Genomic DNA, 18,710 nt, shown 5'->3' on the forward strand with positions numbered 1-18,710 from the left:
TAATTAATATTTGGAAACAGTAAAACAGTTAGAAGGTGTAACGCCAAGGAAGAAAGGGAGAGGAGGGGCTCCCCCCGTTCTCCTGCAGATGTTCAGAACAGGAAGAAGCAAGAGATAAGTATTACTGAATTTAGTTGGAAGAGAGGAAAGTTTGGTTGGACATCCAGGAAAATGTTAATTATAGGAGATTTATTGCTTTGATGCTAGAACATAGTATTGGCTTGTATGATATTAGCTTTGGCTTACATTATACCAGCTTGGTGCGCATGTGTAATCCAAAAGGTGAATCAAAGGACATTGAGGAAGAGGAGAGGCCTTCATCAGAGATGACCCCAAAGAACAGTGCAACCACCTAAAAAACGGTGGAGCATGCGTGGTAAAAGTGATAATGAAGGTGGAGATACAAGTGTGACAAATTGAAAATGGGAGGAGATGGTGATGATGTACAGTGTAAATAGGAGAATTTCAAGGTTGGCAATTTGTATGTGAGGGGACAGGGGTCAAGCCCTGCCCTCCGTACCCCCCGTGTACCCCGCACGGTTATTTTTCCTTATGCGCTATTATAAGAACCAAATTATCCCTTATCATAACCAAATTATATTGTCAATATTTTGAGTGGATTCAATTTCATATACTTTTCAGCTACTTCATTAAAATTGCTGCAACATTTAATTTGCTTGGTTTTCTTTCATGATACAGTAATTGGAGAAATATAACAAAATTTTTGACTGTAATTCAGTCCTAGCAGTCAGTTTTATACCCCTCCCCTTATTTTCTATTGTTATAGCATATTTTATTAGCAATGGGTTGCTCCTTTCCCCCCTGTGATGTTGGTTTTGCCCCACTTGTCCATCTCTCCAAAGACCTGCCCTTTTGTTCACTGTTCCTCCTCCCATTGCATGTCAGTCCCTCTCCAAGCCTGCCCCTTGCTCTAGAAACTTCCCTATCAATTTTGTATCCTTCGGAATCCCATTGGTTTGTTTAAGTTCTTCCCCTCCCCTGTAATCCCCAATTGGTTTAAACCTTGTATTCCCCGCCTGGTGTTCCACCCTCAGTTTCTCCCAATTGGCTAAAGATTGGATCCTGCCCTGGGACCCTGCCAAGTTTGGAAGTTGGTGTATGCCTTTAATGCAGTGTTGGTCTGGCCCTGATGGTCTGTAGAGTAATCACCTTTGGAAAACATAGAGAAGACCTCTCCCTGTTCCTTGTTCCTACCCTCAGGGCAGTCCTACCCCCAAGGCAGTCCACCTGTGCTGTAGAGCAGCTGTGCCCTGCAGCCACAGCCCAGATTCGACAGTTTTCCGGGGGCGGCCCAGTCCCACTGTGGGTGTGGGCAGCTAGTGGGGCTGAAGAAATGGGGCAACACAGCACTTCCCAAATCAGCTCTTCTGTTGCAGTAGAGAGATGCAGCTGTGACCAGATTGTCCTGGTGGTAGCACCAGCAAAGCCCACCCGGCACCAGCAGTGGCTGAGCTCCATGCCCAGGAGCAGCCGTGGATGGCCACGGTGTGGGCAGGCAGGAGCCAGGCAGGGGCTGCTGTGCCCAGCGGCGGGGCCCCGAGGGGATGGGGGAGCCCATGCTGAGCATCCCTGGGCTGAGGGCACATTTTCTTCTGTGGGATCATCTGGGCCTGGACCTGAAGAGGCACAAAGGGATATTTTGGGGTCCCTGATGAGGGTCCCAGGTGTCCTGCATGTTTTAAATAATTAGCTTTTTTTGATTAATAAGGAGAATTTATTTCATAATTAAAATACAGTCTTAGAATGTCTAGAAGCAAATATCAGATTGGCCCTGAAGCAGGCTGACAGCGTCAGGTGAGACAGGTGGGGCATTTCTCTCCCCTGTGCATCACGAAGGGACAGCTCTCACAAAGTGTTTTTATACATTTCCAAGCTCCAAGGGTTGTTGGGGGCAGGCGTTTTTCTGCTTTCTTATGGTTGATCTTATCCTTTTTGCATTTTCATGTAGTTTTTCCTTCTTGCTGCAGCTCTTGCTGAGAGTTTCCCCAAAACTGGTAAATAATTCACATTGTTAGAAGAAAATCTCCTGCAATATGCATTCTAGGAGGCACACATTTATCTTATAGATGATGCAAATTGAATGCACATTGCTGAGGTTTGGTCAGAGAAATAATCTTCTGGAATCAGCATTTCCGGGGACGAATATTCAGGCTAGGATTCTGGTGCATGTTGATTGCCCTGAACCCTCTTTTGGTATGCTAGGATTTTCATTAGGCGAGATTACTGTAGTCTCAGCTTGAATTTGTACATACAATCTATCAGAATCCATCCCTTTCTTTATTAATTTATTAAATTTGTACTTTTAGGATACACTTTGACAAAGCTTACTTATTTTTGAATTTTATATTTAGTATTTATAAAACTTAACAACTACACTTTTATACTACTAGTCAGGGTGTAAAATTAACAGCTCTTCTCATAAGGTAGATTATTCTAAATCTTTAGTTTCTTTTCTTTGGATTGTCAGTTATATTTTTTTATATCAATGCATGTGCTTATTGTAATTTAGATATATTTTGACTCCATAGTCGTTTAAGGCTGGTAATATTTGTAAAATAAGTTTTTCATGTATTCTTATGTTGCCTGCTAAAATACGTCTTTACAACTGTCTCATGTACTTGTTTTCTTAACTCTTGAGCAATTTGCTTTATTCTACTTCCAGGATTTATTTCTTCTCTAGCTCTTACAGAAGAAAAGGTTTTAATATATTGCTTACAAATTTTGCCGTTTTATTCTTTTTGCTCTATTCCACATTTTCTTTATTGCAGTGTCATTTACTACTCATAGTGCACATTCTGATTTTGTTAAACTTATAGCGTACTGCACTAACTTGGGAGTGTGCATATGGCTCATTCTTTTTGGGCTTGGATGACTAATACAGTGACAATAGTCCTCTGCAGTTTTAACTCTCTAGCTCTCTCAAAGCCCCTTTGGGTTGCAGCCAAAGGGCCAAGATGTGTATCTTCTTGGTAGCAGAGCTTACACCTTGGGATCTAGTCACTGGTGTCATTCGTCTCATTCTCAGTATTTACTTCATAAGATTTAGAAGAGCCTTTTAAATTGTTTTTCGGGATTTATGATAGCATCTGCTTATTTCTAATTGTTATAGTTTTATTTCTTTGACATTTTAGCTGTAAAGTTGTAATTAGTCTGTACACTTCTCTTTCCTTCAGCAATACTTGGCTGTTTTCCTTTAGTTTAATTTGATCCTTATTAAATATCTAATGGCTTTTGTTATACACTATCTGATTTAATTTTACTTTTAATGTTTCTTGGAACTTAAATCTGGTTTGTATCTTATATACTTAATTTTTTCAGATTTTTCATGCATCATATTACTTGTTCTAATATATTCTTTACAGTGTTTCATTAGCTTTTACTTCTGTTTCTTTTCTCTATTCTGACAAAAGCACAAAAATATTTTATTTTTTGAAATAAATTTGCATATCACAATCTAAATATTCAGTTCACTTAAAACAACCTCATGAATAATACAGTTTAAAATAAAATATTTTACTTCTCATAACAATGGGTTTTACAGCTTACAAGCTTAGGTATTAATATGCATCAGTCTATTTTGCTTCAAGGAGTAGTCGTGACTTTTTAGTGAGGTTTGGCTGGTGTTTCTGCTGGTGGATTTACAGGTCTTCTGTCCTGCCTTTCTTTGCAGCTGAACCTGCTGGTGAAGGTGGTGCAGCTTCCCAAGCCACGTCCAGGACTGAGGCTGTGGGAGATGCCGAGGGTAGGTCAAGGCCTTTCCCCTGGGAGAGCTGCCAGCTCAGATCCCAAAGCTGTGCCAGGGGGGCATCGCTGCAGGTGCCAGCACAGAACCATGCACGTGTGTGCCCTCGCCCTGTGTGATTCCCTCACCGCTCCTGCGGCTCAGCGGTGCCCGTGCAGATCAGCAGAGATGGCAGAAGCTTCTGTGGCTGTTGAGTTACAGGTGTGTCTGCAGGGAGGACTTCTCCAGCTCCTTTGCTGATTCCTACACAGAAGCCTGGCAACCATCGCAGAGGTGAGTAGTGTGTCCCTGCTGACCCCACAGGCTGAGCCCTGCTGCTGTTGGATCCATTCCTGGGAAATGGAATTCTGTTGCTCTAAGGTCCTCCGCGGGCGAAGAACCAAGCTACAGGACACCAGAAACCCCATGAGCCATCCGAAAACATGAGGCAAATGCTGAAGGAAATGCAGCAGGCAGGAGAAGGTGGGTGCATTTCCCTCATGCTTCCCCTGGGTCTCAGCATATTGGGGCTTTGGCTGCACATCTGGACACGCTGTGCCCGGCACAGTGGGAAGGGATCCATGGCAGCCTCGCTGCCCCGCTGCTGCTGCTGCTGCTTTCACGCCCTGCAGGGCTGTTTCCCAGCCTGGCTAGGTTGCAGCTTGTGCCCAGCCCCTGCAAGAAGGCATTTGGCATCAGCTGACAGGCCGCCCAATTGCACCACAGGCCTGAGATCCCCTGCAATTTTGCAGTTGCCGGGTAGAAGAGAAAGGGCAGCAGTTTGGAGAAGGGAGGACCCTGGCCTACCCAGAAAGTTTATAGGGATTTCCTGATTCTTAGCCATGTCTTTGACAAGCATTCCCTCCTGAAGGCGCCACCTCCCCAGTGGGGAACAGCCCCACCTGATCCAGCTGTCCCTCTTCCTTCCTCCAGAAGTGGATGGAGAGGCTGTGCAGAAGGCAGCATTTCCTGGAGGAAGCAGTGGTTCTGTGCCAGCCTCTGCTGAAGGAAGGGAGGCCATGCCAGGCACAGGCACAGGAGGTAATTGCTGTGCCTCTGGGCCTGAGCCCTGCTGAGGCTTGAGCTGCCCTCTCTGCTGCCTAGCAGTGCAGGCACAGCCCAGAGAAGACTGGCACAGCCCAGGGGAATTATCCTGAGCAGGCTCAGGGCACTCGGGTACTGAGCAGTCCTGCTGGGGTCCCTCCATGGGAGACATGTCCTGAAACCTGGAAGCAACTGCACGGGCTGCCCATGGTGGGGAAAGGACAGAGAGGGAGAGCAAGGCTCCAGTGTGTCCGAGAGGGCTTGACTATGTGACCTTGGGCTGTGGGATTTGTTCCAGGGGAAAAGAGAGATGGAGAGACAGAAGAAGGTAGAAAGGGAGGGAGAAAGGGCAGGAGGGATAGAGGGTTAGTTGTGGCACTGCCTGCTGCAGTTTTCCCAGTGCTTCAGCAAGAGTTTCAGGTGTGGGAGTGAGAGAGAGCCCCAGGGCCCTGGGCTGCTCCAGCAGCCCCTCCAGGGATGTTGCAAAGGGCATGAAAAGAGGCACCAGGAGCCAGTCCAGAGTTCCTAAGGCCCCTGTGCAGCTTTGGCCATGTCCATTCACATCCAGCTCGCACGGCCTTACCCGACCCCCTTGCAGTGCCCAGTTCCCTGTGGCAGAAGGGGATCCCAGCACACCCTGAAAAATGTTCTCAATCTGTGCTCCGATCTAGCTGAGGTTGCTCAGAAGGCTTCTCCATTAGCTTGGCTGCATAAAGTTTTGAAGCCCTTGGAGTCTCCTGCAGGTATGTTCTCAGTGTGCCACCTAGGAATAATTGTTGACAACCTGGCAGGACCCAGGTGACAGAAGCTTCTGTGGCTCTTGTGTTCCAGGTGTGTCTGCAGGGAGGACTTCTCCAGCTCCTTTGCTGATTCCTACAAAGAAGACTGGCTCCCATGGCAGGGGTGAGTAGTGTGCTCCTGCTGACCCCACAGGCTGAGCCCTGCTTTTGTGGGATCCATTCCTGGGAAACGGAACTACTTTCTCTTAAGGTCCTCTGAGAAGGAAGAACAAAGGCAAAGGACAGAAGAAACCCCACGAGCCAAACAACATCCTGAAACAAATCGTGACAGAACTGCACAAAGGGCATGGTGAGAGCATTTCCCTCTGCCTTACCCTGGGACTCAGCAGCCGGGGCCTTTGGCTGCACATCTGGACACGCCGTGCCCGGCACAGCAGGAAGGGATCCATGGCAGCCTCGCTGCCCCGCTGCTGCTGCTTTCACGCCCTGCAGGGCTGTTTCCCAGCCTGGCCTGGCTGCAGCTTCTGCCCAGCCCCTGCAGGAAGGCATTTGGCATCAGCTGAAAGGCAGCCCCAACTGCACCACTGGCCTGAAATCCTCTGCAATTTCCCAATTCCCAGGCCCATCTGGAGGGGTGGCTGCTTGGAGGAGGGAGGGCCATAGCCAGCCCCAAGGCACTGGAGGGATCAGGATTTTCCTGATCCTTATCCATGACTGGGACATGTGTTGCCTCCTGAAGAGGCCACCTCCCCTGTGCATAATGATTCCATCTGATCTAGCTGTGCCTGTTCCTTTCTCAAGGGATGGACAGAGAGGCTCTGTGGAAGGTGGCATTTCCTGAAGGAAGGGAAGAGATGCCAGGCAGAGTCCCAGGAGGTAATTGCTGTGCCTCTGGGCCTGAGCCCTGCTGAGGCTTGAGCTGCCTGGCAGTGCAGGCACAGCCCAGAGAAGACTGGCACAGCACAGGGCAACTATGCCGAGCAGGCTCAGGGCACTCGGGTACTGAGCAGTCCTGCTGGGGTCCCTCCATGGGAGACATGTCCTGAAAACTGGAAGTGAGTGCATGTGGTGCCCATGGTGAGGAATGGGCAGAGGATGTGAGCAAGGCTCCAGTGTGTCCTGAGAGAGCCTGGTTATGTCCCCTTGGGCTGTGGGAGCTGTTCCATGGGCAGGTGGGCAAGCAGGAGGGAGGGACAGAGGTTGGGAGGGATAGTTGTGGCACTGCCTGCTGCAGTTTTCCCCAAGCATTTAGTGAGGGGTTCCTGTGTGGGAATGAGGGAGGCCCAGGGCCCTGGGCTGCTCCAGCAGCCCCTCCAGGGATGTTGCAAAAGACATGGGAAGTGTGTGGAGTGTGACCAGGAGCCACAGGCTCCCACAGCCTTACCAAACACCCTTGCAGTGCCCAGTTCCTTAAGGCAGAAAGGGATCCCAGCACACCATGGAAATGGTTCTGATCTCCGCTCCTTTTTAGATGAGGATCACGTCTTAAATTACTTGGAAACACTGGTGAATGGTGGTTTGAAGACCTTGCCAGATGTTGGAGGCAAGTTCTCAATATACATTTCCTGACAGAATAATCAGTGTGAATGTGACAAGAGCTGAGTCAAGTGGCATTTCCCTTAAGTTCCTCTGAAGGTTGATCAGTTCAGGAAATCTTGCCCTGCTCCTTTCTGGAGCTCTGAAGGATACCACAGGATTGCTGTCAGTGGGAGCATTTATCTGTCCATCTTCCTCCCGTGTGCAATGCCAGTGTGTCCTTCCATGTGCTCTGTGCAGCCAGGGAGAAGGGCAGAGAGGGAAGGGGCCGGGCCCAGGGCTGTGCCCCGGGGCTGAGCCTTTGGCAGCTCCTTTGCCAGCCCCAGGGAGCCTAAGCTGCTCCTGCTGCCACTGCCAAGCCCTGGCCCTGCCCGGGGCTGGCTTTAGAGCTGCTGGCAGCTCCAGGGAGTCCTTTCTGCCCCCACTGCCCTGCAAGGGGCTCCTTCCATGCCAGTGTGGGGCCACTGCAGGCACGAGGTCCCCCTGCTCCTGAGTGGGAGGCAGTGCTGAGGGAGTGCCTTGGAGGGCACCAATCACCCAGGTGCCCTCACTGCCACTCGGGCCTGAAGGAGAATCTTCAACAGTGTCAGAGGAGCTCTTCTGTCCTGCCTTTCTTTGCAGCTAACCTGGTTGGTGAAAGTGATCTGGCTTCCCAACCCACGTTCAGGATTGAGTCTCTGGGAGATGCTGAGGGTAGGTCAAGGCCTTTCCCCTGGGAGAGCTGCCAGCTCAAGAGCCCAAAGCTGGTGCCAGCACAGAACCATGCATGTGTGTGCCCTTGCCCTGCGCGATCCACTCGTGATTTCTGCTCAGCGCTGGCAGGTGTCTGGGGAAGGGAGGGCCCTGGCCCAGTCACAAAAGCCCAGATATTTTGTGAATCTTTTCCCCATTTTTGATAAGCATGCTGCCCTGAAGATGCCAGCAAAGGAATGGGGAATTGTTCCATCTGATCCAACTGTCCTTTTTTGTTTCTCAAGTGATGGACCAAAAGGCAGGGCTGAAGGAGGTGTTTCCCCAAGGAAGCAGTGGCTCATTGGCAGCCCCTGCTGCAGGGAGGAAGGCGATGGCAGACACGGGCACAGGCACAGCAGGTAATTGCTGTGCTGGGCTCAGCCCTGGCCGGGGCTGTGTGGCAGCAGCTCTTCCCCCAGGGCCTGCCCTTGCCCAGTCCGGCAGCAGCCAAAGCTGGAGGCGCCTCGGCTTCCAGGCCTCTGGAGCTGGTTCAGAGCCCCGGGGAAACGGGACTGGTGCAGCAACGTCCCTGGCGCTGCAGCTGCTGCGGAGCTGGCCCTGAGTGCCCAGAGGCCCAAGGCACAGGGGCAGCCCCGAGCGGGAGCCCTGCCGCCAGCCCAGGGCCAGAGCCAGCCCTGGCTCCCGACTGGGCAGGGGCTGCGCTGGGTCCTGACAGGGCCTGAGCCTGTCCCCTGGGGCTGGGGGAGCTGTCACGGGGCAGGGAGTGGTGAAATGAGTGGCACCTGTGGCATGGCTGCCTGTAGTTTTTCTCAGGCCTTTAGGGAGGGTTTCTGCAGTGGAAATGATAGAGTCGTGCAAGGCCCTGGGGTGTTCGCCCACCTTTCCAGGGATGTTTCACAGGGCCTGAAAAGAATCTGGAGTGTGACCAGGAGCCAGCCCAGAGCTCCCCAGGCTGCTGTGCAGCTTTGGCCTTATCCATTCACGTCCGACTCCCACAAACTTACCTGACCCCCTTGCAGTGCCCAGTTCCCTGAGGCAGAAGGGGACTCCAGCGCACCATGGAAATGGGTCTGATCTCTGCTCCCTTCCAGATGAGGTGTCTGGGAAGGCTTCTCCATTAGCTTGGTTGCATAAAGTGTTGGTCCTATCTGACCCCCTCTCAGGTATGTACTCAGTGTGCTACCAAGGAATAATTGTTGTGAACCTGGCAGGAATCAGGTGACAGAAGCTTCTGTGGCTCTTGTGTTCCAGGTGTGTCTGCAGCGAGGACTTCTCCAGCTCCTTTGCTGATTCCTACACAGAAGCCTGGTTCCCATCGCAGGGGTGAGTAGTGTGTCCCTGCTGACCCCACAGGCTGAGCCCTGCTTTTGTGGGATCCATTCCTGGGAAATAGAACTCTATTGCTCTAAGGTCCTCCGAGGGGAAAGAACAAAGCTACAGGACACCAGAAACCCCATGAGCCATCCAAAAACATGAGGCAAATGCTGAAGCAATTGCTGCAGGCAGGACATGGTGGGTGCATTTCTCTCAGCCTTCCCCTGGGACTCAGCAGCCGGGGGCTTTGGCTGCACATCTGGACACGCCGTGCCAGGCACAGCAGGAAGGGATCCATGGCAGCCTCGCTGCCCCACTGCTGCTTTCACGCCCTCCAGGGATGTTTGCCAGCCTGGCCTGGCTGCAGCTTCTGCCCAGCCTCTGCAGGAAGGCAGTGGCTCCATGCCAGCCTCGGCTGCAGGAAGAGAGGCGATGCCAGGCACAGGCACGGGAGGTAATTGTTGTACCTCTGCACCAGAGACCTGCTACGGTTTGAGCTGCCCTGTCTGGTGCCTGGCAGTGCGGGCACAGCCCAGACAAGACTGGCACAGCCCAGGGGAATTATCCCAAGCAGGCTCAGGGCACTCGGGTACTGAGCAGTCCTGCTGGGGTCCCTCTGTGGGGGACACACACCGAAACCTGGGAGTGACTGCATGGAGTGCCCATGGTGGGGAAAGGACAGAGGGGTAGAGCATGGCTCCAGTGTGTCCTGTAAGGGCCTGGCTATGTCCCCTGGGGCTGGGGGAGCTGTGCCAAGAGAGGGAGGGAGAGAGGGACTGCAGTAGGGAAGGAGGTGGGGGTGGTTCTGGCAATACATACTGCAGTTATCCCCAGGGATTTAGGGAAGTCTCCCTCAGTAGGGAGGGAGAGAGCCCCAGGGCCCTGGGCTGCTCCAGCTGGCCCTCTAGGGATGTTGCACAAGGCCTAGAGGGGGCAAAGATTGTAAAGGGTGTGGAGATTAACCAGGAGCCAGCCCAGAGCTCCTCAGGTCCCTGTGCAGCTTTGGCCATGGCCACTCACATCTGACTCCCACGACCTTACCTGAGCCCCTTGCAGTGCCCAGTTCCCAAAGGCCGAAGGGGAACCCAGCAGAGCATGGAAGCAGTTCCGTTTTATGCTCCCTTCTAGATTGGGATCGTGACATGGATTCCATGCTTGTCTTTCTGGATGAGAGTGTGAAGACCTCGGCAGATGGTGGAGGCAAGTTCGCAAAGTCCCTTTTTACTTAGAGAATAATCAGTGTCAGTGTGGCAAAAGGTCACGCATGTCCCACTTTCCTTAAGAGTTGGAAGGTTATTGAATTCTGGAAGCGTTGCCCTGCTCCCATCTGGAGCCCTGAAGGATCCCACCTGTGGAGGACTGCTGTCAGTGGGAGGAAGGAGCATTTAGCTGTCCATCTTCCTCCCGTGTGCAATGCCAGTGTGTCCTTCCGTGTGCTCTGTGCAGCCAGGGAGAAGGGCAGAGAGGGAAGGGGCCGGGCCCAGGGCTGTGCCCCGGGGCTGAACCTTTGGCAGCTCCTTTGCTGGCCCCAGGGAGCCTGAGCTGCTCCTGCTGCCACTGCCAAGACCTGGCCCTGCCCAGGGCTGGCTTTAGAGCTGCTGGCAGCTCCAAGGAGTCCTTTCTGCCCCGATTGCCCTGCAAGGGGCTCCTTCCATCCCAGTGTGGGGCCACTGCAGGCATGAGGTCCCCCTGCTCCTGAGTGGGAGGCAGTGCTGAGGGAGTGCCTTGGAGGGCACCAATCACCCATTTGCCCTCACTGCCACTTGGGCCTGAAGGAGAATCTTCAACAGTGTCACAGGAGCTGTTCTGTCCTGCCTTTCTTTGCAGCTAACCCGGTTGGTGAAAGTGATCTGGCTTCCCAACCCACATTCAGGATTGAGCCTCTGGGAGATGCTGAGGGTAGGTCAAGACTTTCCTCCCTGGGAGAGCTGCCAGCTCAGAGCCCAAAGCTTGGCCAGGGAGGCAGCACTGCAGGTGCCAGCACAGAACCATGCACGTGTGTGCCCTCGGCCTGCGCCATCCCCTCACCGCTCCTGCGGCTCAGTGGTGCCCACGCAGGTCAGCAGAGATGGCAGAAGCTTCTGTGGCTGTTGAGTTTCAGGTGTGTCTGCGGGGAGGACTTTCCCAGGTCCATTGGTGGATGTTGCACGCAGGACCAGCTCCCTTCGCAGGGGTGAGTAGTGTCTGCCTGATGACCCCACAGGCTGAGCCCTGGTTTTGTGGGACCCATTCCTGGGAAATGGAAATATTTCTCGTAAGGTCCCCTGAGAATGGAGAACAAACCTAGAGGAGACACTAAGTCCCTGGAGGCATCCAAACACATGGAGAAGATGCCGAGTGATCTGGAGAGACGCCATGGTGGGTGCATTTCCCTCATGCTTCCCCTGCGACTCAGCAGCCAGGGCCTTTGGCTGCACATCTGGACACGCCGTGCCCGGCACAGTGGGAAGGGATCCATGGCAGCCTCACTGCCCCACAGCTGCTGCTTTCACGCCCTGCAGGACTGTTTCCCAGCCTGGCCTGGTTGCAGCTTCTGCCCAGCCTCTGCAGGAAGGCATTTGGCATCAGCTGACAGGCAGCCCAAACTGCACCATGGGCCTGAGATCCCTTGGGATTTCCCACTCTCTGGGTAGATGCAGAGAAGCAGCTCTGTGCAGGAGGGAGGGCCCTGGAGCAGCTCCAAAACGCTGGCCATTTTCCTTGTCCTTATCCATGTCTTTGACTAGTATTGCCTGCAGGAGAAGGGCACAGCACAGAAGAATTACAGTGTGCAGGCTCAGGGGCTCGGGCAATGAGCAGTCCTGTGCCGAGGGGCGGCAAGGTGCTTGCAGGCCCCAGCTCTGGGGGAAACAGAGAACATCCTGCCCGTATCCACCATGCTGCCAGCTCAGCAGTGCAGCTCAGCACAGGCTCACGCTCCCCATTGCTCCCACAGATGCAGCCAGCACCAGAAAACATGCTGACAACATCGGGAAGAGCACAAGAGTTTTCTGCTGGGTAACACCATGTTTGAAGAAGTTGATGGCCATTGTGGCTGGTGCAGCACTTTGCCTGATGATGTGCTATGCCGCAATCTGGTATTGCTGGAAGAGAAACTGGTGAGTGTTGTGCTGATCTCTAGCTCAAACAGCTTCCTTTAAAGGCTGCTCATAGTCAGGGAACATTCCCAGAGAGGCTGCGGTGGAGTTGTGGCCAGTCCATGATTGTCCAAATAACTCTGCTGAGGGTTCTGCTGCTGCGCAGTGCTTCCATTGGCCTCTCAATTGCTGGGCCTTGTCCTGGGGGCCCCCCTGGGGCTGCAGCCAGTGCTGGCTCCCACTGAGGCTGCCTGGCCAAGAGCAGTCCCAGGGGCACAGGGCAGAGGCAGAGCAAGGTGGGGAGGAGAAAGAGCAGGGCCGAGGTTGCCCTTGAAAGGCAGAGGCACTCTGGGGCCCGCTCCTGGCCAGGGATCCTGCCCAGAGCCGTGCCCTGCTGGCCGGGGCCTTGAGGGGCAGCTGTCCAGCTGGGCCCAGCTGTGCCAGCAGCTCCAGCCGTGCTGGGGAGCCTTGCCAGCTCTGGGCCCTGCTGTGCACGAGGGTCCCTGTGTGCCACTGGCAGCTGGGGCCTCAGCCACCTCCTCTCTCCACAGGAGCACCTCTGGACAGGAGTTTAAAGACGGTGGCTGCACCTTACTCCCAGACAGTTTGAGCTGCTCCTCTGGCCTCATAAGGGCCTGGACAGCCCTTTCACCTGTTCTGTGTAGGGAACCGAAGATCAGCCATCTACAAGGAAACCTCCTACTACCCTGTAGATCCCACTGCCACCTGCTCTCCCCATGGGTCTCCCCAAGATGACTTCATCCCTTTTTTGATCTCCCTGCATCCCATCCCAGCCAATTCTCAAGTTCTTCTGGAGACCCCAGGCCCAGCTGAGCACCCTCCAGCCCCTCCTGAGACCAACACATCCCTTCCTCTGCCCCTCTGCTCCCTGGCCTTGCCCTCTAAGCAACACTGGAGTTAAGCCCTGCTGCCCTGCCAGGGTAGGCGATGGCCCAGCTCTTCTCTTGCACTACAGAGATGGAGCTGTCACCCCAGTGTCTGGGAGGTAGCAGCAGCAAAGCCCACCCGGCACCAGCACTGGCTGAGCTCCGTGCCCAGAGGCAGCTGGGGATGGCCATGGTGTGGACAGGCAGGAGCCAGGCAGGGGCTGCTGTGACCAGTGGCAGTGTCTCGATGGGCTGGGGGAGCCCAGGGGGCAGGCAGCAGCGTGGGGCTCCTGAGAACAAGTGACACTATTTTGTATTTGTTTTTCATTTTTAGAAATTTGACTTTTTAAAAAATATTTTAAAATTTATTTACTGTAGAGAGACACCCCTAAATATTTATTCCCGAGTAGTGTAGTAGTTAAGGACTTTACAAAATAGTATTAGAATCCTGAAAAGGCAAACCTATTTTTAATTCACTTTTAATTTTTAGAAATATTTAGAAATATTTTTTGTAGAGACATATCTCCAAAATATTCATCCCTTTTTCCAGAATACATTTGTATTTTTAAAGCAGTTTTACAGTTCTGGAAAGTTTTTTACACTTATACAATAAAAAATAAAATGGCATTTCTGTGGTAATCTTTACTCTGTGAAGAACTAAGACACCCTAAGACACCCAGCCAGCTGCAGAGGCAAAGATCTTTTCCCACGGGAACTTTGTACCTAATCACAACCAAGTGACGTAAAACCATTTCCCAGATATTTCCAGGGATTCTTGACCAGCTCAACTCTTAGTCTTCAGAGGCAAACTTTGAGCACAGTGGGAATCTTTTCAAGTCACCATCTTTGTTTGCTTGTGCAAGAACTGCCTCAGTTCCAGAGCAGGGGCTTCTCTCAGCTTCCTGCTGGCCCCGGGCTTTCCTCCCGGCCTGCTGGGCTTTGTTGGCTGGCACAGCCTGTGCCAAGGGCCGGCAAGGTGCCTGCAGGCCCCAGCTCTGGGGGAAACAGAGAACGTCCTGCCCGTATCCACCGTGCTGCCAGCTCAGCAGTGCAGCACAGCACGGGCTCACTCTCCCCATGGATCTTGTAGAAGTTCAAAGCAAGACAGGAACAGGTGCCCTGATTACACTTTGATGAATCCCAATGATATTCTGCTTGCAGGATGGGCACAAGCAGTGCATGACAGGTATAGCAGAGCCTCTGTTCACTGTGTCTCTTGCCATGGCCTCTTTCACAGTTGTATCTTTCCCCCTTCATATGTCCCACCAAACACCTAAGGGAGAACTGGACCTCTAATTGCATCACACATCTCCATGCCCATGCCCGATGTCCCTGTGCCAGCTGCTTTAACAGCTTGTTGCCATGCAGATGCTGCCTCCAGCCACACAAGGTACTCTCCCCTTGAAAGCACTGGCGCTGCTCTCTGGCCCCTACTGAAGGTGGGCAGGGCTTGGCCCAGCTCTTCTTTTGCACTAAAGAGATGGAGCTGTCACCCCAGTGTGCGGGTGGTAGCAGCAGCAAAGCCCAGCCAGGATCAGCACTGGCTGAGCTTCGTGCCCAGGGGCAGCTGGGGATGGCCACGGTGTGGGCAGGCAGGAGCCAGACAGGGGCTGCTGTGTCCAGTGGCAGGTCCCCGGGGAGGATGGGGCAGCCCATGCTGAGCGTCCCTGGGCTGAGGGACATTTCCTTGCCTGGGACCATCTGGGCCTGGACCTCCTCCAGTGGCACGCCCAGGAAAAGAGGGAAGCCATCAAGAGCCTGTGAGTTACGCAGGGATGGGCTGCAGCTTCCTCCCTCCTTGGTTAGCGGGCGGATTAAAAGAGGCCTCTAGGGTTTGCGGCAAACAGGAGTGGGCAAACAGGGCCATGGCATGTCTCTGAGGGACAATTCACGAGGCAGTGTGCACAGGCAGGGCAAGCAGGCAGGGTTGCAGGTTTTCTTGTTAGGAAGTTTTACTGTGTGTTGTTTGCAGTGTTTCTGTTGGTTGCTTGGTTTTGGTATTTCTGGCAGTAGTGGTTTTTACGCAATCGAAAACTGTAGTTAGTACAAGTAACTAGATGGAACCCTCCAAAAAGGATGTGTCTGTCCTGACCCATTCCTGTGCAGAGTGTTTGAGCTTAGCAGTGGTTTCAGGGGGCAGTGAGGGGAAAAGCTGCCTGCGGTGTGAACAGGTGAATGATCTCCTTTCACTGGTGGCCGAGCTTAGGGAGGAAGTTTAAAGGCTAAGGAGTATCAGGGAAAGTGAAAGGGAAATAGATTGGTGGAGTTCAGTCCTTCCATCCTTACGGGAGGCCCAGCAAGAGTCACAGGACTCCTATGCCGCACACTGTCAGGCAAGAGAAGGACACCTGGTAGATGAAGGGGAGTGGAAATGGTCCCTGCACGGGGAGGTTATGATAAAAATTCCTCCTGACCCCCGTCCCCTAGCCAGGGGCCACTTCAGAATAGGTATGAGCCCCTGGATCTAGAGAGTCAGCCAAATGATTAAGAAGAAAATTATCTGCCCAGAGAGCCTCCCAATTATGATTAATCTGTAACATGGATTGCCATGTCTAACATCAAAAAGGAAAGAATGGTAATCGTGGTGGGTGATTCCCTTCTGAGGGGAACAGAGGGCCCCATGTCAAGGGGACCCACCCCACAGAGAGGTCTGCTGCCTCCCTGGGGCCCAGGTGCAGGATATTCCTGAGGGACTTCCTGGGCTGATTCAGTCCTCTGATTATTATCCACTGTTGAAACTCCAGGCTGGCAGTGATGAGATTGAGAAGAGGAGTGTCAGGACCATTGGAAGGGACTTCAGGGCACAGGGACAAGTGGTTGATAGGACAGGGACACAGGTAGTCTTTTCCTCAGTCCCTTTGGTGGCTGAGAAAAATGGTGAAAGCAATAGGAGAGCTCGTATCAGCAACAAGTGGCTCAAGGGCTGGTGTCATTGGCAGAATTTTGGATTCTTTGATCATGGTGCAGCTTTGATGGCACCTGGCCTGCTGGAACCAGATGGGCTCCATCTCTCTGTTAAGGGCAGAAGGTTTTTAGCTGATGAGCTTGCAGAACTTGTTGAGAGGGCTTTAAAATAGGTTTGAAGAGGGAACGGGATGCAGCTGGGCTGTCTGGAAGCAGGCCCAAGGGTGGTAAGCCTGAGTTAGGGATGAAATCAGCAGCCCAGCTGAGGTGCATGGATAGCAGTGCACACAGCATGGGTAACAAACAGCAAGAGCTGGAGGCCATGGTCCAGCAGCAGAGCTGTGATGTCATTGCCATCACAGAAACGTGGTGGGATGCCTCACATGGCTGGAGCACTACACTGGATGGCTACAAGCTCTTCAGGAGAGACAGGAAAGGGAGAAGAGGTGAAGGTGTGGCTCTTTATATTTGGGAGGCTTTGGACACCATGGATATTGAAACTAATGATGATGAGGTGGAATGCCTATGGGTGAGAATTAGGGGGAAGGCCAACAAGGCTGACATCCTACTGGGAGTCTGCTATCATCCACCCAACCAGGAAGAAGTGGTGGACAACTCATTCTATGAACAGCTAGAGGATGTTTCAGGATCATCAGCCCTTGTTCTTGTAGGCGACTTCAACTTGCCAGACATCTGCTGGGAACTTAATACAACAGAAAAAAAACAGCCCAGGAAATTTGTAGAGTGTGTGGAGGACAAGTGTTGGTTGCAGCAGGTGGGTGAGCCCAGCAGGGGAGGGACTATGTTAGATCTGCTGTTTGCAGATAGAGGTGGGCTGGGGGGACATGTGGTGGCTGGAGGCCGCTTGGGGCACAGTGATCATGAAATGATAGAATTTGTTGCATTGCAAGCTGATCTGTAGTCAGCATTAATCAAGTTCTAAGAAGCAGTCCAGCTCAGCTCCATGAACTAGCCTCTGTGTTTGACTGACAGAAGCTCACATCCAAAGGGAACTCTCCTAGGATGCAGACATTGCCTTGGTTCAGAGTCTGGGGCCACACAGATAGACCAATGAGCTGTCTCGGCCCAGGAGATTTGAGTGGGCTATAAAAGAACACTCCGGACAATAAACAAGGCTGCTTTTCTGAGGAAACACGAGTGGTCTGTCTTATGTTATGTCTCAGACAGGGGAACACCAATGTATCAAGAATTCTTGGTATTTTGTGAAAACAGGAGGAAGATCAATAAGACTTTTACACATGACTTTCACACATGACTTTCAGAGGGCAGACTTTGGCCTGTTTAGGAGACTTCTTCAGAGAGTTCCTTGGCAAGCAGCCCTTAAAAACCAAGGAGTCCAGGAAAGGTGGGCATGCTTCAAAACAGAGATCTTGAGGGCACAGGAACAGTCTGTCCCTGGGTGCCGAAAGATGAGTCAATGAGGCAAACACCCAGCCTGGATGGGAAAGGAGGTTTTGGAGGAATTTAGGAATAAAAAGAGGACGTATCATCTTTGGCAAAATGGTCAAGTCTCTCAGGAATTATTTAGAGGAGCTGCTAGAGCACGTAGGAAAAAAAAATTAGGGAGGCCAAAGCTTAGTTTGAACTTAAAATGGTGACTTCTGTAAAGGGATAATAAAAAAATGTATTTACAAATATATCAACGGGAAAAGGAAGGGTAAGACCAACCTTTGTTCTTTATTAGATGTGGGAGGGAACTTAGGAACTGCAGATGAGGACAAGGCAGAGGCGTTGAACACCTTCTTTGCCTCAGTCTTTAGTAGGAAGACGACTTGTCCTCAGGACAAGTGTCCTGCTGGGCTGGTAGATGGTGTCAGGGAGCAGAATGGGCCCCCTGTTAGCCAAGAGGAGGCAGCCAGAGAACTGCTGAGCTGCTTGGATGTTCCTAAATCTATGGGGCCAGATGGGATCCACCCCAGGGTGATGAGGGAGCTGGCAGATGAGCTGCTGAAGCCGCTCTCCATCATTTATCAGCAATCCTGGCTCACTGGTGAGGTTCCAGGTGACTGGAAGCTGCCCAATGTGACGCCCATGTACAACAAGGATGGGAAGGAGGATCCTGGTAATCATAGGCCAGTCAGTCTGACCTCAGTACCCACTGAGGTGATGGAACAGTTTATACTGAGTGTCATCACACAGCACTTACAGGATGGCCAGGGTATCAGAGCCAGCCAGCAGGGGTTCAGGAGGGGTAGGTCGTGTCCGACCAACCTGATCTCCTTTTATGAGCAAGTGACCTGCCTGATGGATGCAGGAAAGGCTGTGGATGTGTCTATTTGGACTGCAGAAAGGCCTTTACACTGTCTTCCACAGCACGCTCCTGGAAAAGCTGCAGCCCAGGGCTTGGAGAGGAACACTCTTTGCTGGGCTCAGAACTGGCTGGATGGCTGGCCCAGAGAGGGCTGGTGAACGGTGCTGCACCCAGCTGGCAGCCAGTCACCAGTGGTGTCCCTGCGGGCTCTGTGCTGGGGCCAGCTCTGGTCAATGCTTTTATTGACAACATGGATGAGGGGATTGAGTCTTTCATTAGCAAATCTGGAGACAACACTAAGCTGGGAGAGTGTGTTGATCTGTTGGAAGGTAGGAGGGCTCTGCAGGCAGACCTGGAATGGTTGGAGGGATGGGCAGAGTCCAATGGGATGAAGCTCAGTAGGTGCAAGTGCCCCGTCCTGCACTTTGGCCACAAGAAGCACCTGCAGTGTTCTAGGCTGGGGATAGTGTGGCTGGACAGTGGCCAGGCAGAAAGGGACCT

The 18,710-nt window shown here is 52.4% G+C and overlaps 2 protein-coding genes across 6 annotated transcripts in view; one reads left to right on the forward strand and one right to left on the reverse strand.

The window, feature by feature from the left end:
- LOC135308315 (IQ motif and SEC7 domain-containing protein 1-like) overlaps positions 1-18,710 on the reverse strand; it is a 171,876-nt gene that overhangs the window by 98,334 nt on the left and 54,832 nt on the right. The gene's annotated exons all lie outside the window — the stretch shown is intronic.
- LOC135307578 (uncharacterized) lies at positions 1,656-13,187 on the forward strand. 5 transcript variants are annotated; one of them, XM_064431984.1, is made up of 19 exons: positions 1,656-3,763; positions 3,965-4,036; positions 4,124-4,225; positions 4,676-4,783; positions 5,458-5,529; positions 5,618-5,689; positions 5,777-5,875; positions 6,328-6,402; positions 6,998-7,069; positions 7,684-7,755; positions 8,040-8,153; positions 8,847-8,918; positions 9,007-9,078; positions 10,198-10,269; positions 10,897-10,968; positions 11,171-11,242; positions 11,329-11,427; positions 12,005-12,167; positions 12,698-13,187. In XM_064431984.1, the coding sequence occupies exons 3-19, from the start codon at positions 4,186-4,188 to the stop codon at positions 12,900-12,902; spliced, it is 1,551 nt and encodes a 516-aa protein (XP_064288054.1). In that variant the 5' UTR covers positions 1,656-3,763; positions 3,965-4,036; positions 4,124-4,185; the 3' UTR covers positions 12,903-13,187. The 5 variants fall into 5 exon arrangements, 4 of the variants coding, with proteins under 4 accessions (XP_064288054.1, XP_064288056.1, XP_064288053.1 ...); XM_064431986.1 differs by having other exon boundaries at positions 3,965-4,225; XM_064431983.1 differs by lacking the exon at positions 1,656-3,763 and having other exon boundaries at positions 3,964-4,036.

The sequence above is a fragment of the Passer domesticus genome, chromosome 9 (assembly GCF_036417665.1).
Source record: "Passer domesticus isolate bPasDom1 chromosome 9, bPasDom1.hap1, whole genome shotgun sequence".
NCBI lineage: Eukaryota > Metazoa > Chordata > Aves > Passeriformes > Passeridae > Passer > Passer domesticus.

Excerpts from the sequence above, each read along its gene's own strand:
- LOC135307578 (XM_064431986.1), top strand. The coding sequence starts at position 4,186 with ATGAGGCAAATGCTGAAGGAAATGCAGCAGGCAGGAGAAG. Across the intron at positions 7,756-8,039 it reads GTCTCTGGGAGATGCTGAGG|TGATGGACCAAAAGGCAGGG; the intron begins GTAGGTCAAGGC and ends TTGTTTCTCAAG. Across the intron at positions 10,969-11,170 it reads GCCTCTGGGAGATGCTGAGG|GTGTGTCTGCGGGGAGGACT; the intron begins GTAGGTCAAGAC and ends GTTGAGTTTCAG.